A 22472-nucleotide genomic window follows, 5' to 3' on the forward strand; every position below is an offset into this window, starting at 1 on the left:
CAGCCCATGTCCGCTCGGTGGCTGGGTGACCTCACACCCACGCACACGCTCGTGCACGCGCCCAGCACACGCGCGCCGCGGTTCATGCAGACTTTAAGGCCCAGAGACCGCGTTCCCCAGTGTGCACACCCGCAGCCCGCAGCCGTCCACACCCGCACACCCGCAGCCGTCCACACCCGCAGCCCGCAGCCGTCCACACCTGCACACCCCGCAGCCGTCCACACCCGCACACCTGCAGCGTCCACACCCGCACACCCGCAGCCGTCCACACCCGCAGCCTGCAGCTGTCCACACCCGCAGCCCGCAGCCGTCCACACCTGCACACCTGCAGCCGTCCACACCCGCAGCCCGCAGCCGTCCACACCTGCACACCTGCAGCCGTCCACACCCGCACACCCGCAGCCGTCCACACCCGCAGCCCGCAGCCGTCCACACCTGCACACCTGCAGCCGTCCACACCCGCACACCCGCAGCCGTCCACACCCGCAGCCCGCAGCCGTCCACACCTGCACACCTGCAGCCGTCCACACCTGCAGCCCGCAGCCGTCCACACCCGCACACCTGCAGCCGTCCACACCCGCACACCCGCAGCCGTCCACACCCGCAGCCCGCAGCCGTCCACACCTGCACACCCCGCAGCCGTCCACACCTGCACACCTGCAGCGTCCACACCCGCACACCCGCAGCCGTCCACACCCGCAGCCCGCAGCCGTCCACACCCGCAGCCGTCCACACCCGCAGCCCACAGCCGTCCCGGGCCTCCGCGTCCTCCGACACGCCGTCATCGGATCCCGCAGCGGGAGGAAAGCTCGGCGCTGAGGACCCAGGGCCCCTGGAGGCAGCCGGCGCCCGGCCTGGGGCAGATCTCTGCAGGAGCCCCCCACGGCTCCCCAAGGCCTCCTGGGTCTTCACCCTGAGCTGGGCCAGGCCTGGGCGCCCCGCGCAGACACGGGCTCCGAGACCCCTCGGCCGCCCCTGGAGGCGGCGGGGCCACCGCCAGGAGACGCCAACTGGGCAGGAGCCTCTCGCCTGCCTTTTTGGGCCAGAATTACGCCAAAATAGCCAAACACGCCCCCTTTTAACACGTCCCGGATGTGCTAGGGGAGAGGTGGCCTCCTGTTTCGGCACCCGTTCTCGGTCAGGAGGAGGCTGTTGCGTTGTTTTTTATTTTGCGGTCTGGGGACGGAGCCCAGGGGCGTTCGGCGTCCAGCTGCAGCCCCTGCCCGATGTTTCAGTCTATTTGGAAACAGGGTCTCACGGGGCCGCCGAGGCCTCGCTAAGTAGCTGAGGCTGGTCAGCAACGAGCCTCCAGCCTCAGCCTCCCCAGTCGAGTGCCAGCACGCCCGGCTGGCGTAGGTCACCTTAGACGACGCTTCCTCCAGGCTCAGCACACCCGAGCTCACTTGCCTCCGTCCCCCTGGTTGAAAAAAAAGCACTTGGGAGGCCGAGACGGGGGGATCCCGGGTTGGAGGCCGGCCTCAGCAACCTAGCGAGACCGTTTTGAAATAACAGAAGAAAGACAGGGCTAGGGCCCCAGGTCCAGTGCCCAGCACCACACAAAGCCAAGAGAATGAGGAGGTCTGGGTGCAGCTCGGACGTCTCCTCGGCCCGCGGCCGCCCGTCTTCCTTCCCGGGGCTTCCCGCCACGGGAACTCCCCGCGTGGCTCTACACCGCGGCCGGGCGGCCTCCGCAAGCCCCTGCCCCGCCTGGACCCCAGCAGGCCCTGTCCGTCCGCAGGCGCGCGGCCCGGGACACTTGCAGCCTGGGCCGCAAACGGGGTCTCCCTGAGTGGCCGAGGCTGGCCTCGAACCTGCGATCCTCCCGCCTCAGCCTCCCAAGGACAGGGATGACAGGTGTGCAGCATCACCACGCGGCTTTTATTACTAAATACTGATGTATAAGACATCCCTGTAGCTTGGTCCTGAGAATCACGTGTGTGTGTGTGTGCGTACGCGCGTGTGCGCCGTGCACGGTCTCCTTCCCCACCCCGTGTTGTGAGCACATTTGGCCAAAATACAATAAGCGGGTCTTAATTTACCCGACTACACCACACGGCTGGAGCTCCGTGGGGTGAGACCGTACAAAACCAACCAGCAAAACCCCTCCGCGTGCTCGGGCTGCGGCGCCGAGCGCTTTGGCGTCCCGGAGGAGAAGCCGGAAAGTAAAACCTTCAGTGCAAACATGCGACGGCTCCCGGTGCACAGCAGCGATCCAGCGCAGGAAACACTTAAACGCTATAAAAATCATCTCCTGCACGGGGCTTTGGTCTGGCGGCGGCCGGGCCGGGGCAGAGGCGGCTTCGCTCTTGGCGCGGCGTGGGTGACAGGGCCACGGGCCCGCGCTCACAGCTCGTCCCGCTCCGTCCTCAGCGGCCACTTGGGGTGGCGCAGCACGTGGTCCGCCGCGCGCAGGACCAGGCGCATGAACTCCTCCACGTCGAAGGCGTAGTTGGTGAACTTGGGGTGCGCCCCCAGCGTCGGGTGGTGGCCCTGCAGAACAAGCCGGGCGTGGCGGGCACACGCGTCATCCCGGCACTCGGGAGGCCGAGGCGGGAGGACCGCAGGTGGAGGCCAGCCTCAGCAATCCCGTGCGGCCCTCTGCGATTTAGTGAGACCCTGCTTCAAAATAAAACACAGCCGGGCGTGGGGGCGCACGCCTGTCGTCCCCGCGCTTGGGGGGCTGAGGCAGGAGGATCGCGCAGGTCCGAAGCCAGCCTCGGCTACTTAGTGAGACCCTGTTTCCAAATAAAGTCTAAAATAGGGCTGGGAGTGTAGCCCGGAGGTAGAAAGCCCCTGGGTCCCACTCCCGCTACCACCAAAAAATAGAATGAAATAATAAAACATAAAAAAACTAGGGCTGGGAGTGTGGCTCAGAGGTAGAATGCCCGAGTTCAACCCCCGGTACTGCCCAAAAACGAAAGCCAGAGAGTGAGGACCTTCGACTCTGCCAACCACAGGACCGCACGCTCAGTCCCCGTTACGCGGATCTGCCTCTGAAGTAGAGGCAGCCCTGCTCCGAATAAAACTTTATTTACAAAAACCAAGGGGACGGCCAGGGTGTAGTCTGATGATTCCTACTGCCTAATATATTAGATTTTTTTCTTTTTGGTACTAGGGATTGAACCCAGAGGCATTCTACTTCTGAGCCACACCCTAGCTCTATTTCATTTCATTTCATTTATTTATTTATTTATTTATTTATTTATATTTTATTTGGAAACAGGGTCTCTTAAGCCGGCGCGGCCGGCTCCGAACCTGCGCGATCCTCCTGTCTCCGCCTCCCCGGCGCGGGGATGACAAGCGTGCGCCGCCGCGCCCGGCCTTATTTTTTTTTTTTGAAACAGGGTCTCACTAGGCTGCTGAGGCTGGCCCTGAAGCTGCGATCCTGCCGCCTGCGCCTCCTGAGCACCAGGATGCCGGCGTGCACCGGCAGGCCCAGGCTTCAGTAGACGTTTCTAGGCCCAAAGGCCACGGTGAAGCTGGGTCCAAAGTGCAACTCTAATATACGGAGGAGGGCCGCGGCTGGGCGCCGGAGCCCAGGACTCGTCACTGAAGGGAGCGGACGCGTCCGTGGCCGGGCGTTACCTGGTCCTGGGGGAAGACTTTGCTTCGCTTTTCCCAGGTGATGTAGTGGACGCCTCTCAGCCTGGCCAGGTCCAGGTAGCAGCGCTCGTCCTCGCAGTTGTACCTGCAGGTGTCGAGGGCGAGCATGGGCCTCGTGGCTACTCAGGGAGGTTACTGCGGGGGAAAGCGCCTCACAAGACCGCAAGACTGGGGGAAATACACACATACGTACGTACGTACATACATACATACGTACATACATACATACATACGGTGTGTGTGTGTCGTGCTGGAGACGGAACCCAGGGGCGTTCGACCTCCAAGCTACATCCCCAGATCTTTTTTTTTTTTGTGGGTCTGGGGATGGAACCCAGGGGCGTTCGACCTCCGAGCTCCACCCCCTGCCCTAGTTTTTATTCTTTATTTTGAAACCGGGTCTCGCCGAGTTGCAGAGGGCCTCACTAAGTAGCTGAGGCTGTCCACAAACCACGATCCTCCTGTCTCAGCCTCCCGAGCGCGGGGATTCTAGGTGTGCGCCTCCACGCCCGGCTTAGTGGGAAATTCATTTTTCAGTGTTAGTTTTTCCCCTTGGGCGGTATTCTCCTTCACGGCCTCCCCCTCCCCTCCGTGTGACAGATCACACCTTGGGGGTCAGCATGTTGGCCGGACAGGCGCACCCTGGGCCCGAGCTCCTCTTAACACAGAACCACCCCCCCGCGGGCCGGGTGGCCTCGTCGCCGAGCCCGGTGACGTTTCTTGCGTGTGAGCATAGACTGTGGCGTCTGGGCGTGCCCGAGACGGCTCACGGAAAGCCGCCCAAACACTCACAGCTCAAAGACCACGGCCCAGTCCGGAAGGAAAAGTAAGTGTGTGAGCCCGGCTCCGTGCATCCCGACGAAGACGTCCGTGTTGTGCGTGATCCGGAGCTGATCCAGGAAGCCCGGCTCCCTGCGGCACACAGCGCACGAGGAGGTCAGGCCAGGCCCGCTAAGCAACGCCCCGAGGTCGGATTCCACACCCACACCCTTGCAATTAGTCACACCGTGTGTGTGTGTGTGTGTGTGTGTGTGTGTGTGCGCGCGCGCGCGCGCTCACACGTACTGGGGGTGGAGCCCAGGGGCTTTCGACCTCCGGGCTACACTCCCAGCCCTATTTTTTATTCTTTATTTGGAGACAGGGCCTCACTAAGTAGCTGAGGCTGTAATCTTCCTGTCTCAGCCTTCCAAGTACTGGAATTCCAGGCAGGCGCCATAGCGCCTGGCTAATTTCTTAGTAATGGAACTTTTTTTTTTTTTTCCTAAATAAACTCCTACATTTTTTCAGACTTCAATACATCTATTTTTTTTTTTTTTTTTTTTTTTTTTTTGGTGGTGGCACTGGGATTCCTGGAAGCCCTTCTACCTCCGGGCTACACTCCCAGACCTATTTTATATTTTTATTTGGAAACAGGGTCTCCTGAGCCAGCACGGCTGGCTTCGAACCTGCGCGATCCTCCTGTCCTGGCTCTGCCTCCCAAGCGCGGGGATGACGAGCGTGCACCACCGCGCCCGGCTCAATACATCTATTTTTAAGAGAGACCTTTAATAGCTATCTCAGCTGGAAAAAAACAGCCACGCAAGATATCAACAAAACCGTAAAAATAGTTAAGATCCGAACAAAAGGTCCCCTTCGAACCCACATACAGAGCCAGGCGTGGCGGCGCGCGCTTGTCATCCCCGCGCTTGGGGAGCTGAGACAGGAGGAGCGCGCAGGTTCGAAGCCAGCCTCAGCGACTTAGTGAGACCCTGTTTCCAAATAAAGTATAAACAGGCCTGGGAGCGCAGCCCGGAGGTAGAAAGCCCCTGGGTTCCACCCCCAGGACCACTGAAATAAAACCAAAACAAAACAAAAGAAAAAGCAACAAACCCACGCACATACTATTTCAAGAGAAAGGTCTGAACCTGAGGCCTGTTCTCGCTCCTCGGGCAAAAGGGGAAGGAAGGAGTGGAGAGGTGACGACCACCAGCCCTACGCTGAAATCTTAGCCGGGCGTGGTGGCGCACAGCCGCCATCCCAGTCCTCGGGAGGCTGAGACGCGAGGGTCGCAGGGTGGAAGCCGGCCTCGGGAACTTAGCGAGGCCCCCGGCAACCTACCGAGACCCTGTTTCAAAACAAAAACAATTTAAAAAAAGGGTTGGGGGTGCAGCTCAGAGGTAGAATGCCTCTGGGTTCAACCTGCAGAGAAAGAGCGACCATGAAAATATCACAATACTCGTAGGGCTCGGAACACGCCACTAGCGTCCCGACGGCCATTTTCCGGCACCGAGTGTTTGCGGTTCTCGGAGGCAAAAGCCACGTTATGTCCCGGAGCCGGATCCCAGCTGCGCCGCCCGCAGTGCTGCCTGGTCGGTCGGGGTTAGCGAGCAGGGAGGCCCGCCGCGGCCGGCACCTCCGGGTGCCCGCGCTGGCTGCGATGGCGGCCATCTTCCACACCCGCGTGCTGGCGGGCCTCCATGCTTGCACAGAAAACAAAATTCTCACGCAAAGAATCTGGGGAACAGGACAGCGACTGTGGGGCGGCGGGAAACATCCCCGCTCCGCCTTCACGGTTCAGACAGGAGGGCGCCGCGCCGACGGCACGGAGCCGGCCTGTCTGCCAAGCTTTCCACGGTTTCAGAAGTTTAAAAGAAATGTCAATATTTTATAACATTCCCTTTCTTTTACTGTGGGTTTTTTTTGCTACTGGAGATTGTACCCAGAGGCATTTTACCTCCGAGCTATACCGCAAACCCTATTTTTTCTTTTTCTTTTTTCTTTGTTTCTTGTGGATGGAACCCAGGGGCTTTCTACCCCTGAGCTATACCCCCGGCCCTATATATTTTTTAATTCTTTATTTTGAAACAGGGTCTCACTGAGTTGCAGAGAGCCTCACTAAGTAGTAGCCGAGGCCGGCTGCGAACCGCGATCCTCCCGTCTCAGCCCCCAAATGCAGGGATTATAAGCGTGCGCCACCACGCCCGGCTTATTTTCTTAAATTTTGAAACAGCATCTCGCCAAGTTCCGGAGGCTGCCCTCAAATCTGCGATCCTCCTGTCTCAGCCTCCCAAGTACTGGGACGACAGGTGTGGCCACCGTGCCAGGCAGGGCATGCGCATATATATATATATATATATTTTTTTTTTTCTTTTAAGATCAGAACTAGTTGTCAAGTTGTTAAAACTTCAGGGAAATTTAAAATGAAAAACAGAATTCCTGCTTTTCCTGAATAACTAGGTGTGGTCCGCATAAGAGACCCCGGGGCCAGGCATGGAGGCACATGCCTAGAATCCCAACACTTGGGAGACTGAGCCGGGGGGATCGCAAGTTGGGGAACGGCCTCTGCGGGTAGAGAGACTCACGGCAACCTAGCGAGACCCTGTTTCACAATCAAATTAAAAGTCGTCTGAGCGCGGGGGCGCACCCTGTCATCCCAGCACTCGGGAGGCTGAGAGGGAAGACGGTGGTTCGCGGACAGCCTCGGCTACTTAGCGAGGCCCTCGGCAACTCAGTGAGACGCTGTTTCAAAATAAAGACTAAATAATAGGGCAGGGGTGTAGCTCAGAGGTCGAATGCGCCGACTCCATCCCCAGACGCACAACAAAATGATTGATAACGATAATGGTGCCGCTGCTGCTGCCGCCGAGAGGCCCCCGGAAGAGCCCGGCGGCGGCCCCCGTGGACCTCCACGGCCCCGGCCTCGGCCGCGGCTCCCTCCCTCCCGCCGGGAAGCCTCGGCAAGAAGCGGCCACACTTACTTATACTTGTAATCCACGATCTGGACTTGAAACATGGACACTGTTTTTAGTGCGTTTACAAGCTGGAAACAGAAGAGAGAGAGACGTTGACATTTCCTTCTCCTTCCTCCTGTTCCATTTCACTTCCCACTGACTTTCAGTCTTCCTTCCTTCCTTCCTTCCTTCCGTCCTTATTTTAGTTTATGATTTTTTTGGTGGTACTGGGGTGGAACCCAGGGCCTTTCTACCTCCGGGCTATACTTGCAGACCTATTTTATATTTGGAAACAGGGTCTCACTGAGTTGCAGAGGGCCTCACTCAGTAGCCGAGGCTGGCTTTGAACCGCAATCCCCCTGTCTCAGCCTCCCAAGAGCTGGGATGACAAGCGCGCCCACCACGCCCGGCTCTTTCTTTACTTTTTTCTTTCTCTCTCATCTATTTATTTTTGGCACTGGGAATTGAACCCAGAGGCACTCTATCTCTGAGCTACACCCCCAGTCCGATTTTATTTTATTTTATTTCTTATTTGGAAACCGGGTCTCACTGGGTTTGCTGAGGCAGGCTTTGAACCTGCACGGACTTGTCATCCCAGTACATGGGAGGCTGAGGCGGGAGGACCGCAGGTTGGCGGACGGCCTCAGCTACGTGCCGAGGCCCCTTGCCAATCAGTGAGACCCTGTTTCAGAAATAAAAAGACTTAAAAAAAAAAAAAAAAAAAAGGCCGGGGATGTAGCTCGGAGGTACGATGCCCCTGGGTTCTATCTTGGTGTTGCAAAAAAAAAAAAAAAATTAATTAATAAAAAACAAAACTAACCTCATTTTGGTTTAGTATTTTCCGGTATTCTGTGCTCCGGGCGAGAATGGTAACTCGAATTTTTCCATCCTGTAATCAAAAGGCAGAGGCAAAATCGCACTGCTTCTGATAGGCCTGGATCGCGAACACCCAGACTCCAGAGTGACTCCAGAGGGTGCACTGAAGGAACAAGGAACGCTGGCTCCTTAGCGGGCGCCCTGTTGTTCTCAGGGAACAAAAATGTGTCCGCTTAAAAAAAAAGCGGTGTGTGTGCAGAGTGGAATATTACTTGGCAATTTAAAAGAACAGAATCCCGTCCCGGGGCACCAAGACCCACACCAGAGGGTATGATGGTGAAGGGAAAAAAGCCAGGCTCAGAGACGGGCGAAAGTTGACTCCCCCAAGGAGAATTAACAGTGGAGGCCGAGGCTGGGAGGGGCGGGGGAGGCAAAGACGGATTGCGACCCAGGAGCAAAAGCCAGTCAAACAGGACAATTGGGTGCTGGTGCTTTGGAGCAGCTCGTCATCCCAGCACTGGGGAGGCTGAGACTGGAGGGCCACGGTCACGGCCGGCCACAGCTATTACGCAGCGAGGCCCTTTGCGACTCCATGAGACCCTGTTTCAAAATAAAGAATATAAAAATAGGGCTGGGGGTGGAGCTCAGAGGTCGAACGCCCCCGGGGTCCATCCCCAGGACCACAAACAATATTCAAAGAAAGAATAAGAAAAATGGCGGCCTGTAGCCAGGGAAGGCAGACCCTGTCCGCCACGCCGGGGTCGGGTGGCTGGTCGACGGGCGGGGTGGATTTTTTCCCTGGGGTTTCCACGGGGATCCGGGGAAGGCGCAGCCTCGGAGAGGAAAGGGCGGGAAAAAGCGGGAGAGGCGCCTTTCCGTGAGACCGGATTAATAGTGAGCCGCCGGAGTCCACGCGGCGAACGCACTGCCCGGTTGGGTTTTCCTCCCAGCCCGGCGGCTCACCTGGGGCCCGTCCTGCGCCACGCCGAGCCTGTGCAGCAGGTGCTGGGAGAAGGCCCTGAACAGGCCGCTGCGCCCGCAGCCCGCCACCTGCGGAGGGAGGGCTCGGTCACGCCGCCAAGCCCCGAGCTTCCCGGGGGGTGCTGCAGAAGAGGCCCGGGGCTTCCCAGGGGGGTGTCGCAGAAGAGGCCCCAGGGCATCCCGGGGGGGTGTCATAGAAGAGGCCCCGGGGCTCCCCAGGGGGGTGTCGCAGAGGCCCCAGGGCTTCCCAGGGGGGTGCTGTAGAAGAGGCCCCGGGGCTTCCCAGGGGGGTGTCGCAGACAAGGCCCCGGGGCTTCCCGGGGGGGGGGGGTGTTGTAGACGAGGCCCCGGGGCTTCCCAAGGGGGTGTCGCAGAAGAGGCCCGGGGCTTCCCAGGGGGGCTTCCCAGGGGGGTGTTGTAGACAAGGCCCCGGGGCTTTCCAGGGGGGTGTCGCAGAGGCCCTGGGGCTTCCCATGGGGGTGTCGTAGAAGAGGCCCCGGGGCTTACCAGGGGGGTGTTGTAGAAGAGGCCGTAGCGCATGCGGGGCAGCAGGGAGAACACGGCGTCCCGGAAGCACACCTAGGGCCGGGGACGGGGGCTCCGGTCAGGGGCCCCGCGGGGAACCGGCCGCCCCCCTCTCCATTCTGCCCGAAAGCGGTTGAGCGCTGTCTGAAAGCCAGCGATAGGTTTACAAGAGCCGGGCGCGGCGACGCGGCCGGTAACGTCACGGGGAATCGCAGGTTCGAGTCTGGGCTTGGCAACTTGGTGACACCTCGTTTTCGAGATAATAATAATAGCCCGGCTGTTATAATAATAGCCACGCTGTCTCAAAATAAAGAAGAGAAAATAGGGCCGAGGGTGTAGCTCGGAGGCAGAATGCTCCTGGCTTCCATCCCCAGTTCTGCAATAAAATAAAATAATAAAAAATAAAAATAATAATAGCCGGGCGTGGCGGCACACACTTGTCATCCCAGCACTCGGGAGGCTGAGACGGGAGGACTGCAGTTTGCGGCCAGCCTCAGCTACTTAGCGAGGCCCTTTGCAACTCAGCGAGACCCTGTTTGAAAATAAAGAATAAAAAATAAATAAATAGGGCTGTGGGTAGAACTCAAGGGGTAGAATGCTTCTGAGTTCCATCCCCATTGCTGCAAATAATAATAATAATAATAATAATAATAATAATAATAATAACAACAACAACAACAACAGAGCCAGCTTGTAGCTCAGAGGTCAATCCCTCCTACCGGGCATACAAAAAGAGTTACTAAGAGCTTGTCAAAGCCACAGGCCAGTGAGAAGCGGAATTCCAGCTGCAACGGAGCGGGGAGCGCCTGGGGGCCGTCCCGTCCCCCCTCACCCTCTGGGAGTCGTAGGCCCTCAGGTGGATGACGTCGTAGTCCGTGAAAGCTTTCCAGGTTTCCGAGAACAAGTCCCCGTAGCCGTATGAGCTCTGGGAGGAGGAGCGCAGGACAGGACAAAGCAGAAGAATAAAAATCGGGCTGAGCTCGGAGGTAGAACGCCCCGGGGCCCCAGGACGCCGACAACAAAGAACAAAAAGAGAACAGAAAGCAATCGGGGCCGCAGCAGGTCCGCTCAGGTCTGCGCTCAGGTCTGCGGTCGGTCGGCAGGACCCCGTCGCTACCATCCGAGGCTCCGTGGCGGCAGAGCATTCTGTTTTCAGATTCCCAAATTGCAAGTTTTGCCTATTAGAGTTATTTCAAAATTACTGGGAACTAAAAAGAAAAAACCTCTCCCTTTTGTGCTTCTCCGATCATTTTTTCTTTCTTTTTTTTGGGTGGGACCGGGGGTCCCGGAAGCCCTTCTACCTCCGGGCTACGCTCCCGGACCTATTTTATATTTTTATTTGGAAACAGGATCTCGAGCCGGCGCGGCCGGCTTCGAACTAACGCCATCCTCCTGTCTCCGCCTCCCCGGCGGGACGCCGAGCAGCGGAGCCAACGCCCGGCGATATTTTATTGTTTTTTTCAGCCAGGGTCTCACTCAGCGGCTGAGGGCCTCTCTGTGTTGCTAAGGGCCCCACCAAGGTGCCGAGGCCGGCCTCCAACCTGCGGTCCTCCTGTCGCAGCCTCCCAAGGACGGGGATGCGGGCGCGCGCCGCCACGCCGACCCGATGCGTCTTAATAAAGGCGCTTCTCAACCATCGAAATAAACCGTCCCCGTCTCGCTCAATAATACGTAAGAGACAATTGGGAAAATCGATTCTAACACGTTGGAGGTAGAATATTAAAGATGAAATAAGATACCTCTGAAAGGAAATGCTAGTAATAAAATAAACGAATCCTGACTGGTCCCTTCCCAGAGATATCGTGCACTATTCAATAAACGCCGCCCCGAGAAGCTTCACCTCCGCACCCCAAATTCAATTATCTGCGGCAGCCTCAGACAAACACGGAGAGGAGAATTATTTTTAACCAGTTCTCAGTAACTTTGAAAGAACTATATCCGCACAACTTTCTTTTCTTTTTGTGACACTGGGGATTAAACCTAGGGGCACTCTACCTTCAAGCTACACGCTCGGCCCTATTTTTTTTCATTGTTTTTATTTTGAAACAGGGTCTCACTGAGCTGCAAAGGGCCTCACTAAGTAGTAGCTGAGGCCGGCCTCGAACCGCGATCCTCCCGTCTCAGCCTCTGAAATGCTGGGATGACAAGCGCGCGCCCCCACGCCCGGCTGGCCCCTTTTTAATTTGAAACGGGGTCTTGCCAGGTTGCCGAGCGTCTCACTACTTGCCGAGGCCGGCCTCAAAACTGCGGTCCTGCAGTCCCGGCCTCCCGGGTGCTGGGATGACAGCCGTGTGCGCCGTGCTCGGCTACGACAAACGCTTTTCTAATCTGAGTAAGACCGGGCGCGGGCGCACGCTCGCAATCCCAGCGTTTGGGAGCCTGAGGCGGAGGAATGCGGCTCGAGGCCAGCCTCGGCTACCGAGCAGGCCCTTTGCAACTCAGTGAGGCCCTGTTTCCAAATAAAGAAAAAAAAACATGGGGCTGGGGGTGTCGATCAGGGCACAGTGCCCCTGGGTTCCAGCCCCAACACCGCAGAAAAAGAAAGAGAAGTCCGAGCGCAGGACGGAAGCCCGCGAGGCGAGCCTGAGCCGCGAGGCGCACGAGGCTGCCCTCCTGCCGGGCTCCGAGTCTCGGAAGGCTCTGGGGAGGCCAGAGCCTCCGCACCGGGGAGGCCGGAGGCCACTTACGGTGTCCCACATGACGACGTAGGCGTCGGTGCCGAAGGAGTTGTTCAGGTGCTGCGTGATGTACAGGTTGATGAAGTCGCAGAAGTGGTGATACATGTTGACGCCTGCGCGGGAAGGAGCCCGAGGATCAAGCCCGAGGGCGGGTCGGCACGCCCGACCCCACCTAGCCCGCGGGGCGCTTGGCCTCCCGGCCCTCGGGAGGCCGAGACCGGAGGACCGCGGGGCGCGCCGGCCTCGGCTACTTAGCGAGGCCTCTGCAGCTCGGCGAGACCCGGGTTCCAAATGAGGAACAAAAGACAGGGCCGGGGGTGGAGCTCGGAGGCCGAATGCCCCTGGGCTCCTTCTCCAGTACCACAAAAATAAAAAAAAGAAAACGAAAAGAACAAGATATGGCTGGGTGTGTAGCTCGGAAGTAGAATGCCCCCGGGCTCCACCCCCAGGATCACAAACAAGAAATAAATGAAGAAACAATTAATTAATGATGGCAGAGCACATTGAAACTGGCATCCGTGAGTGAGAGTGGCTGTCAGGTGCCCGTGGCGGGGCTCTCTGCTCCCCGGCGCAGCGCCGCGGATTGTGGAGGATGGGGCGCAGCGCCCTCGTCTCCGACCGGAGGTCTGCGCCTCCGCTCCAGGCCACGGCCTCCCCCGCTCCTTACGCTGGCGAGCTCTGACTCCCGCCTCTGCGCAGATAGGGGGAAAAGTCCAGGGTTCTTTCATCCTAAGACTATGCCACAGGCCGTAACTTCCAAAAGAATTTTAAATTAACTCTGCTCGTGCAGATGATATCAGAAGCACTGCCACGGTGGACCCGTGGCCTCGCATTTTAAAACACTGTCGTGGCCGGGCGCGGTGGCGCACGCTCGTCATCCCCGCGCTCGGGAGGCTGAGACAGGAGGGTCGCGCGGGTTCGAGGCCAGCCTCAGCTACTGAGTGAGGCTCTCGGCAACTTAGTGAGACCCTGTTTCCAAATAAAGATATAAAATAGGTCTGGGGGTTATAGCCCAGAGGTAGAAGGCCTCTGGGTTCCACCCCCAGTACCACCAAAAAAAATAATAATAAAAATAAATAAATCAACAAAACACTCTCGTGAAATGCGTTCTAAATCACAGGGTTAGAGAAAGCAGTCTGGGGCCGCTGACTTACAAAGGTGTTTGTTTCTTGTAGGATACCAAAAGCACACAGTGCCTGGGGGCCGGGGTGGCGACAGGCGCCTGTCCTCCCAGTACTTGGGAGGCCGAGACGGAAGGATCGCGGGGTAGAGGCCAGCCTCAGCAATTTTATGAGATCCTGAGGAACCTCGGGAGACCCCATTGCAAAATAAAACATAAAATAGGGCTTGGGGGGATAGCTTGTAAGTAGAATGCCCTCGAGTTCAATCCCAGTACCCCCAAATAAAAAAATACAAATAGCCGGGCGTGGTGGCGCACGCTTGTAATCCCTGCGCTTGGGAGGCAGAGGCAAGAGGATCGAGGCCAGCCGCGCTGGTTTAAGAGACCCTGTTTCAAAAATACAGAAAATAGGTCTGGGAGTGTAGCCCAGAGGTAGAAGGGCTTCCAGGAACCCCAGTACCACCAAAAAAAAAATAAAAAATTAAAAAAAAATACAAATAAACTAAGTCGGAAGTTTCCACTAGTTCACCGACTTTGGAGTACAAAGTAAAAATCAAATGCACTGTTTTATCGCATTTAAAACCGACAGAGCCGGGGGCGGTGGCGCCCGCTTGGAATCCGAGCCCTCGGGAGGCTGAGACGGGAGGACCTGAGGTTCGAGTTCAGCCTCGGCAACAGAGAGGCCCTCGGCCACCTAGCGAGACCCCGTTTCAAAATAAAAAGAGCAAACAGGCTGGCGGGTTCGCCTCAGAGGAAGAAGGTCCCTGGGCTCGATCCCCGGTACCACAAAAAATAGAGAGAAACTTGCTGGAGACTCGTAGCCAAACAGAAGGAAGCTCGTGGACCAAAGGAGAAGACGCCGGGCCTCTCACCTGCGTCCAGCTTCACGAAATAGGTGGGTTTTTCAATGACCAGGTCACACTCGGCGTCCTCTATGGGTCTGGCGTCCAGCTGCGTATAGCTCTGGAGTTCAGCAAACCTGAAATGCCCAGTGGGGCGCCAAGCGCGGAGCTTCTTCCAAGCCTTCTGTGGCCACAGCCGAGCTTGGGATGTGTTCGCCGGGCAGGCTCTGGTCCTGGTGCGGACTGGCCTCCGGAGACACGCTTCTCACACTTATTTATGTCATTTGCCATCGACATCGATGCTAAGACCACACACAGGATGACTTTAAAATTCAGTCTAAGCCGGGCGTGGCGGCGCCCGCTGGTCATCCCCGCGCCTGGGAGGCTGACACGGGAGGATCGCACGGTTCGAAGCCAGCCTCGGCTACTTAGTGAGCCTCTCGGCAACTCAGTGAGGCCCCGTTTCCAAATATAATATAAAGAACAGGTCCGGGAGTGTGGCCCGGAGGTAGAAAGCCTCTGGGTTCCATCCCTACCACCACCAAAAAAAGAGAATAAGAAATAGGGCTGAGGGTGTAACTCGAAAGTCGCATGTCCCTGGGTTCCACCCCCAGTACCAAAAGAAAAAAACATTAGAAAATAAAAATGAAAAAAAAAAAGCCGGGCGCGGTGGCGCGTGCTGGTCATCCCCGCGCTCGGGAGGCGGAGACAGGAGGATCCCGCGGGTTCGAAGCCAGCCAAGCGCGCTGGCTTAAGAGAACTTGTTTCAAAAAAAAAAAAAATAGGTCTGGGAGTGTAGCCCGGAGGTAGAAGGGCTTCCAGGAACCCCAGGACCACCAAATAATAATAAAATAATAATAATAATAATAATAATAATAATAATAATTAAAAATAGGTCTGGGAGTGTAGCCCGGAGGTAGAAGGGCTTCCAGGAACCCCAGGACCACCACCAAAAAAAAAAAAAAAAAAATCAGGGTAATGGATATAGCTTAGAGGTAGAATGGCCCTGCGTTAAATCCCCAGTACCAAAATAAATAAATTAAATGAATAAGTAAACATAGTCTGCTTAGCAAAGCATGAACGTTTGACCTACAAAATGAAGGCTGAGAACAGCGTATGCAAGCAGACAGGAGGAGCAGGAGTGACCTGGGATGCCGGGATCATTCCGTGTCCCGACTGCCTGAAACCCGCAATCCTCCCGTCTCAGCCTCCCAAGTCCTGGGGTGACGGGTGTGCGCCACCGCGCCCGGCTACACCGTGTGTGTGTGTGTGTGTGTGTGTGTGTGTGCGCGTGTGTGTGCGTGTGTGTGTGTGGCACTAGGGATTGAGCCAGGGCCTCTACCTCCAAGATACACCCCGGTCCTTCAGGGTCTCAGTGGGCTGTGGAGAGCCTCGCTATTTGCCGAGGCCGGCCTCCAACCTGGGAGCCTCCGGTCTCGGCCTCCCAGGCACTGTGATGGCAGGCGAGCGCCCCGGCCCGCCTTTGTTGCTTTGTTCTTCTGACTGCGTGCGAGGCTGGCCCGGTCAGCCAGCCGTACAGTGTCAGTTTCCTGCCTGGGATCTTGCGCTCTGGGGTAGGCGGGGCAATCAGCACAGGAAGCTGAGTTAGGAGCACAATGGCAAATTCCTGTGCTATTTTTAAATATCCCTGAGGGCAAAATTGTTTATTTTTTTTTAAGGAGTCTTAGCCGGGCGTGGTGGCGCACGCTCGTCATCCCAGCACTCGGGAGGCTGAGACCGGAGGATCGCGGTTCGCGGGCAGGCTCAGTTACTTAGTGAGGCCCTCCGCAACTCAGTGAGACCCTTTCCAAATAAAGAATAAAAAAAATAGGGCAGGGGTGTCGCTCGGAGGTCGAATCCCCCTGGGTTCCATCCCCAGACCCGCAAAATAAAATTTAAAAACTTAACAAAAATGTATTTTTGAACTGATTTTGTCCCTTTCCCTTGCAAATAGTAAATAGTGTATCATATCTTCTAACACTTTAATTTTTTTTTTCCTTTTCTGTACTAGGGATGGAACCCAGGGGCATTCGGCCTCCAAGCCGCACCCCCTGGTCTATTTTTTATCCTTGATTTGAAACAGGGTCTCACTGAGTTGCGGAGGGCTAAGTAGCTGAGGCCGGCCAGGAACCGCGATCCTCCCGGCTCAGCCTCCCTGATGCCGCCGCAGCACTTGGTAAACAATGTTTTCGACTCAGATCCCGCCCCGGCTTCCTCAGGACCAACAGTGGCCCGGGGGTCCGGCTCGGACCAGCCACACAGTAACCTTTAGGGGAAATTATCTGTGGACGCACTAAGTAAGCTTCCCCACGGTCCTGTTCCTACCCAAGTGTACCAAGTTCCCAAACCGAACCAAACCAAACCCAGTGACTCCCCCAGACATGGAAAAACTCAAAGGAATCCCATTACCAAGACTGCAGGGGGCTCTTGCGCTGGCCCTGGGCCCTCAGCGCGCCCACGTCCAGCTGACAGCGCCCTCCGACCTCGCCGCTCCGCAGGAAGTCTTCTCTGAATCTGGGGTTAAGAAACGGCCGCGTTGGTTAGGAGGCCCACCCTGAGCTTCTGAGTCCCGGGGACCGCCAGTTTCCAAAAGCATCGGACGACTGGAATCTCTAATTTACTTATTTATCTTGTTGGTGGGCCTGGGGATTAAAGCAGGGGTGTTTTACCTCTAGGCTTCACCCCCAGCCCTATTTATTTATTTATTTATTTATTTATTCATTCATTCATTCATTCATTCATTCATTTTTTGCGGGTCTGGGGATGGAACCCAGGGGCATTCGACCTCCGAGCTGCACCCCCGGCCCTATTTTTTATTCTTTATTTGGAAACCGGGTCTCACTGAGTTGCGGAGGGCCTCGCTAAGTAGACGAGGCCGGCCGCGAACCGCGATCCTCCGGTCTCAGCCTCCCGAATGCCGGGATCACAGCGTGCGCCACCGCGCCCGGCCGCTGTCTTACTTTGTGTGAAAACATCTGTGACGTCTGCCCGGCAGCAAAATCGTCTGACAAAAAATATCTCCAGACGCATCCCACCACAAAGCAAGCCGTGACTGTACTCAGAACAGAACACTTAAATGAAAGCACACGAGCCGGCCGTGGCGGCGCACAGCGGCCAGCCTAGTACTCGGGAGGCTGAGAGCGGAGGTTCAAACCAGCCTCAGCCACGTAAGTGACACTGATCACTGGCTCCCGGGGCCGGCCGGGGAGCCCCGAGCGCTCACCGTGCGAGCGAGCGAGCGAGCGGCCGCGCCTACCTGTCGTGGTCTCTCTTGACGTTCCTGAGGTCCAGGTAGAGGTTGGAGGCCCGGCAGTGCTGGAGGTGGCGGCTGCAGGCCAGGCTGGAGTCCCCCTGCAAGAGGTCGGGGGGCGGCAGGCTTCTAGGTCTCACCGACACCCCGAGGCCTGTCTGCAGCCCTCCGAGTTTAAAGCCGAGAGCCGCGGGCGGGGGTGGCTCGGCTCAGGCCCCCAAACACAAGCGCCCAGGGCCGCCCCCCACCCCCCAGCTACTGGCGAGCGCCTCGAACCTGGGCTCCTCCCGTCTCAGCCTCCCCAGGACTGGAGTGGCAGGCGTGCCCCGCGCCCTGCGTCTACTGCTCTTCTTGGGCATACTTTGGGAGGGGCGGCCTAAACCTCCAGCCCCTTTCAGTGGCTCAAAATACAACTGTGTCCAGCCGGGCGTCCCCGCGCTCGGGAGGCCGAGACAGGAGGGTCGCACGGGTTCGAAGCCGGCCTCAGCTACTTCGTGAGGCTCTCGGCACTTAGCGAGACCCTGTCTCCACATAAAATAGAAAATCGGTCTGGGAGTCTAGCCCGGAGGTAGAAAGCCTCTGGGTTCCACCCCAGAACCACCAAAAAACCACCAAAACCAAAAAAACAACAGTGTCACTGCTGCAGGGAGAGGAGCTGTTCAAAGGAAACAGAGTGCCCAGTTTGGGGCGAGCCAGCGCTCAGAGCGAGGGAGCCCTATGTAAAAACTAAACTAACGATGTAAGAGATAACCAGATATAGCCGAGGCAGGGGAGCCGCGGCCCACCTCGGCCTCCGGCCGGCAGAACACACGCATCTCCTCCCGCCGCTCCCTGGCGTAGCCGAAGTCCGCCTGCTTCCAGAATATGTCCTGGGCTGACGCCAGACTGTCTGTCCTGTGGGCAAAGAAAACATTCTCTGACTTTTTTTCCCCCGCCTTTTACTTTTTCTGGACTTTGAATTTCTTTTCTACAGGGAACGATGCTAGAAGCCTGTTCTGAACTTAATTTTTAATTATTTATTTTGGTGGTACTGAGGGTGGAACCCAGGGGCCTTCTACCCCCAGGCTACACTCCCAGACCTATTTTTTATATTTTTATTTGGAAACAGGGTCTCTTAAGCCAGCAAGGCTGGTTTTTTTTTTTTTTTTTTTTTTTTTCGGGTCTGGGGATGGAACCCAGAGGCATTTGGCCTCCAAGCGACATCCCTGCCCTATTTTTTTATTCTTTATTTTGAAACCGGGTCTCACTGAGTTGTGGAAGGCCTCACTAAGTAGCTGAGGCTGTCCGCGAACCGCGATCCTCCTGTCTCAGCCTCCCAAGCGCGAGGATTACAAGCGTGCGCCACCACGCCCGGCTCACCTTAGTTTTTTTTAGAAGTATATGAGCAGCTGGGTGTGGTGGCGCAAGCCTGTAATCCCAGTACTTGGGAGGCTGAGGCAGGTGGATCGCCAGTTCAAGGCCAGCCTCAGCTACTTAGTGAGGCCCTCTGCAACTCAGTGAGACTCTGTTGCAAAATAAAGGATAAAGCCGGGCGTGGTGGCGACCACTCGTCATCCCCGCGCTTGGGAGGCAGAGACAGGAGGATCGCACAGGTTCAAAGCCAGCCGCGCGTGCTGGCTTAGGAGACCCTGTTTCCAAATAAAAAAATGTAAAAACAGGTCTGGGAGCGTAGCCCGGAGGTAGAAGGGCTTCCAGGAACCCCAGTACCACCAAAAAAAACAAAAAACAAAAAACAAAATAAAGGATAAATAAATGTGGCTAGGGGTGGCACTCGGAGGTAAAATGCCCGAGTTTCATCCCTAGTACCATTAAAAAAAAAGAAAGAAAGAAAGAAAGAAAGAAAGAAAGAAAGAAAAGAAAAAATGCAGGGGCGTCGGCAGGGAGACTTACCAGCCCAGGTCGACGGAGGTGCACACGGGGTAGCTGAACCTGAACGCGGCCTCGCAGGACTTCTCATAACCCCAGCAGGACTTGAGATGGCCTAAGTATTTCTAGAAAACAACACGCGTACATTCCGGCCGCTCTCCTTGGACACGTGTATGTATGTGCTTGTTTACTGTGGCACTGGGGACGGAACCCGGGCCGTTCTGGCTCTCGTTTACACCCCCAGCACTTTTCAAAATTTTTATTTAGAAGCAGCGTGTGGCTAAGTCACAGCACGCTGGCCTCCTGTCTCAGCCTCCCGAGGACAGGGATGATAAATGCTCCATTCTGACCTTTCCGGTGAACGCTTAGGTTTTCCCATTAAGAAACAAACCCTGCCGGGCACGATGGCGCACACCTATCGTGCCGGTACTTGTTAAACTGAGACAAGAGGATGGCGGGTTCGAGGCCAGGCTCAGCAACTTAGTGACACCCCATTTCAAAACAAAACAATAACCTAGGCCTGGGGGTGCAGCTCGGGGTAGAATGCCCCGGGTTCAATTCTCAGCACCAAAAAAAAAAATAAAAAAGAAAAAAGAAAAAAAATAGAAGAAGGAGGAGGAGGAGGAGGAAGAGACAATACCAACAAATCTTTAATAAAAAATGATCTCTTAAGCAGGGCGTGGCGGCGCACACTTGTCATCCCCGTGCCTGGGAGGAGGAGACAGGAGGATCGCGCAGGTTCGAAGCCAGCCTCAGCTACTGAGTGAGAATCTAGCAGCCTGCTGAGACCCTGTTTCCAAATTAAAAAAAAAAAAATGACCTTTCTCAGAAAGCAAATCAGTTCTAAAATCGATCCCCAAGAAGTTGGAATTTGTTTTACTGAAGAATCCCAGCCAAACCGAGTGGACTGAACAGGTCTGCGACTTTACTCAGGAGCGGGCCGTGGGGCGCCCCCCTCACGCCAGGACCTGGAGGCTGAGACGGGAGGACCGCAGGTTGGAGGCCAGCCCCAGCCACTTGGGGAGACTCTGTTTCCAAAGAAAGAAAAGGCCTGGGAGGTTTAACTCAGAGGCAGAATGCCCTGGCTTCACCCCCAGTAGCCCACAGTAGCGGAGCCCCACCCCCACCCCTCCACCAGGCGGCGGCGGGGCCGGCGGGGCTCCGGGCTGCGGACTCCGGGCCTTTCCTGGCTAACTTCCATGGGAAAGGAAGTTTCCGGGCGTCCAGCTTTGATCCTGCCCAGCTTTGATCTCTCAAGGGCCTGAGACTTCTTAACAGCCGGTTGAGGCCATTTCCCCCTGAGGTCCTAATTCTGGGAGACACCCTTGGGGGCGTTATTATTGAAATGAAGCGCCAGCCTGAAGGCGCGCTTCCAGAAAGAAGAAAGGTGGGAAGTTCTTCATTTTGAACCCAATCAGATTTGCTTCACTTTCAGAAGAAAGCACTGGCTTCCTCTTGATTGTACCAGTGAGATATATTCTATTTCATTGTTATTTCTGGCACTGGGGATGGAACCCAGCGCCATTCTACCACTAAGCTGCACCCCCAGCCCGATTTTATTATTTTATTTGGACAGAGGGCCTCGCTAAGTCCCAGAAGGCCTCGCTAAGTTGCCGAGGCCAGCCTCCAACCTGCGACCCTCCTGCCTCAGCCTCTCAAGGACTGGGGTCACGAGGTGTGCGCCACGAGGCCCGGCCAGATCCTAAGAGTCGCTCTTGGAAACGGGGCATCATTTTAGGCCAAGTTTAGTCACACAGGCGTGTGACAGGGACGGAAACAGTCCCGAAAGTTACGCGCGTACCTTCATTTTCTTCACACGCAGGCTAGAATGTGCCCTTTTAAAAATGAAGGAAGGGCCGGGCGTGGTGGGCGCGCTCGTCATCCCAGCGCTCGGGAGGCCGAGACCGGAGGAGCGCGGTTCGCGGACGGCCTCGGCTACTTAGCGAGGCCCTCCGCAACTCAGTGCGACCCGGGTTCAAAATAAAAGAATAAAAAATAGGGCAGGGGTGTAGCTCGGAGGTCGAACGCCCCTGGGTTCCACCCCCAGACCCGCAAAAAAATAAAAACTGAAAATAAATAAGCAAAAGGGAAGGAGAGGCAAAGAACGAGCGCACCTTGTACGGACAGCGTGAGTCCCTCCGGCAGAGGGCGGCGAGAGGCTGGTTGTTGTGCAGGAAGAAGGGAATGTGCTCCTCGGGCAGGCGGAGGCCGGCGTAGTCGAACAGGGGCCGGCCGGGCGGCCCCTCATCTTGGCCGCTCCGCGGCACTTCCTGAAGGAAGGCTCCGAGGGCCAGCAGCATCAACATAGTGCCTCGGCCTGGAGACCGCGCGGAAACAGCTCCGGTCACAAGGGCTCGTGCTGGCCGGTCATCCGGGTCCTCGGGAGGCCGAGACAGGAGGACGGCAGGCTTGAGGCCAGCCTCAGCAAGCAAAGACGCTCAGCAGCCAGTGAGACCTTATTTCCAAATAAAAATGTAAAACTAGGGTCGGGGTGTAACTCAGAGGTAGAATGCCCTTGGGTTCCATCCCCAGTACTACACACACACACGCGCGCACACACACACACACACACACACACACGCGTGCGCACGTCCTGCTGCCGGCCATGGTGGTGCATGCCTATCATTTCAGCCCCTGGGAAGCTGAGACCGGAGGATCGCGGGTTCGAGGCCAGCCTCAGCAGCTCAGGGAGGCTGCCAGCAACTTATCCAGCCCCCGTTTCGAAAGAAAAAAATACAAAAGGCCGGGCCTATGGTTGGGGGTACAATGCCTCGGGGTTCTAGCCCCAGTACCAAAACAATGAAAGTAAAAATAAATTCCCTCGCAAAGTCAAAGGGTCAAGGGCCAAGCGGCCCCACAACACCGTCTGCCGCAGCGCTCGGTAATATTCCCGGGGTCGCCGAACGTTATGGAGCGGCCGCGCGGCATGGACATGTGCTCCCCGCCGGCACCAGCTGTTAGGAGCTGGGTGTCCAACGTGCGGGAGACAGAGCCGGGCTGAGGCTGAGGCAGGAGGACCGCAGTTCAAGGCCAGCCTCAGCTACTTAGTGAGGCCCTTTGAAACGCGGTGAGCCCCTGCTTCAA

General features: G+C 56.7%; 1 protein-coding gene across 1 annotated transcript; it reads right to left on the bottom strand.

Annotated features, from left to right (window-relative positions):
* Positions 1-2343: 2343 nt before the first annotated feature.
* EOGT (EGF domain specific O-linked N-acetylglucosamine transferase) lies at positions 2344-21694 on the bottom strand (the record flags this gene model as incomplete). The annotated part of the gene is made up of 15 exons (XM_080718050.1): positions 2344-2490; positions 3586-3688; positions 4393-4512; positions 7338-7399; positions 8131-8199; positions 9090-9176; positions 9615-9686; positions 10465-10557; positions 12320-12423; positions 14303-14409; positions 16682-16786; positions 17529-17623; positions 18308-18416; positions 19413-19513; positions 21503-21694. The coding sequence occupies 15 exons, from the start codon at positions 21692-21694 to the stop codon at positions 2344-2346; spliced, it is 1566 nt and encodes a 521-aa protein (XP_080574176.1).
* Between the last annotated feature and the right edge of the window lie 778 nt (positions 21695-22472).

The sequence above is a fragment of the Muscardinus avellanarius genome, assembly GCF_963383645.1.
Source record: "Muscardinus avellanarius genome assembly, chromosome: 22".
Lineage (NCBI taxonomy): Eukaryota > Metazoa > Chordata > Mammalia > Rodentia > Gliridae > Muscardinus > Muscardinus avellanarius.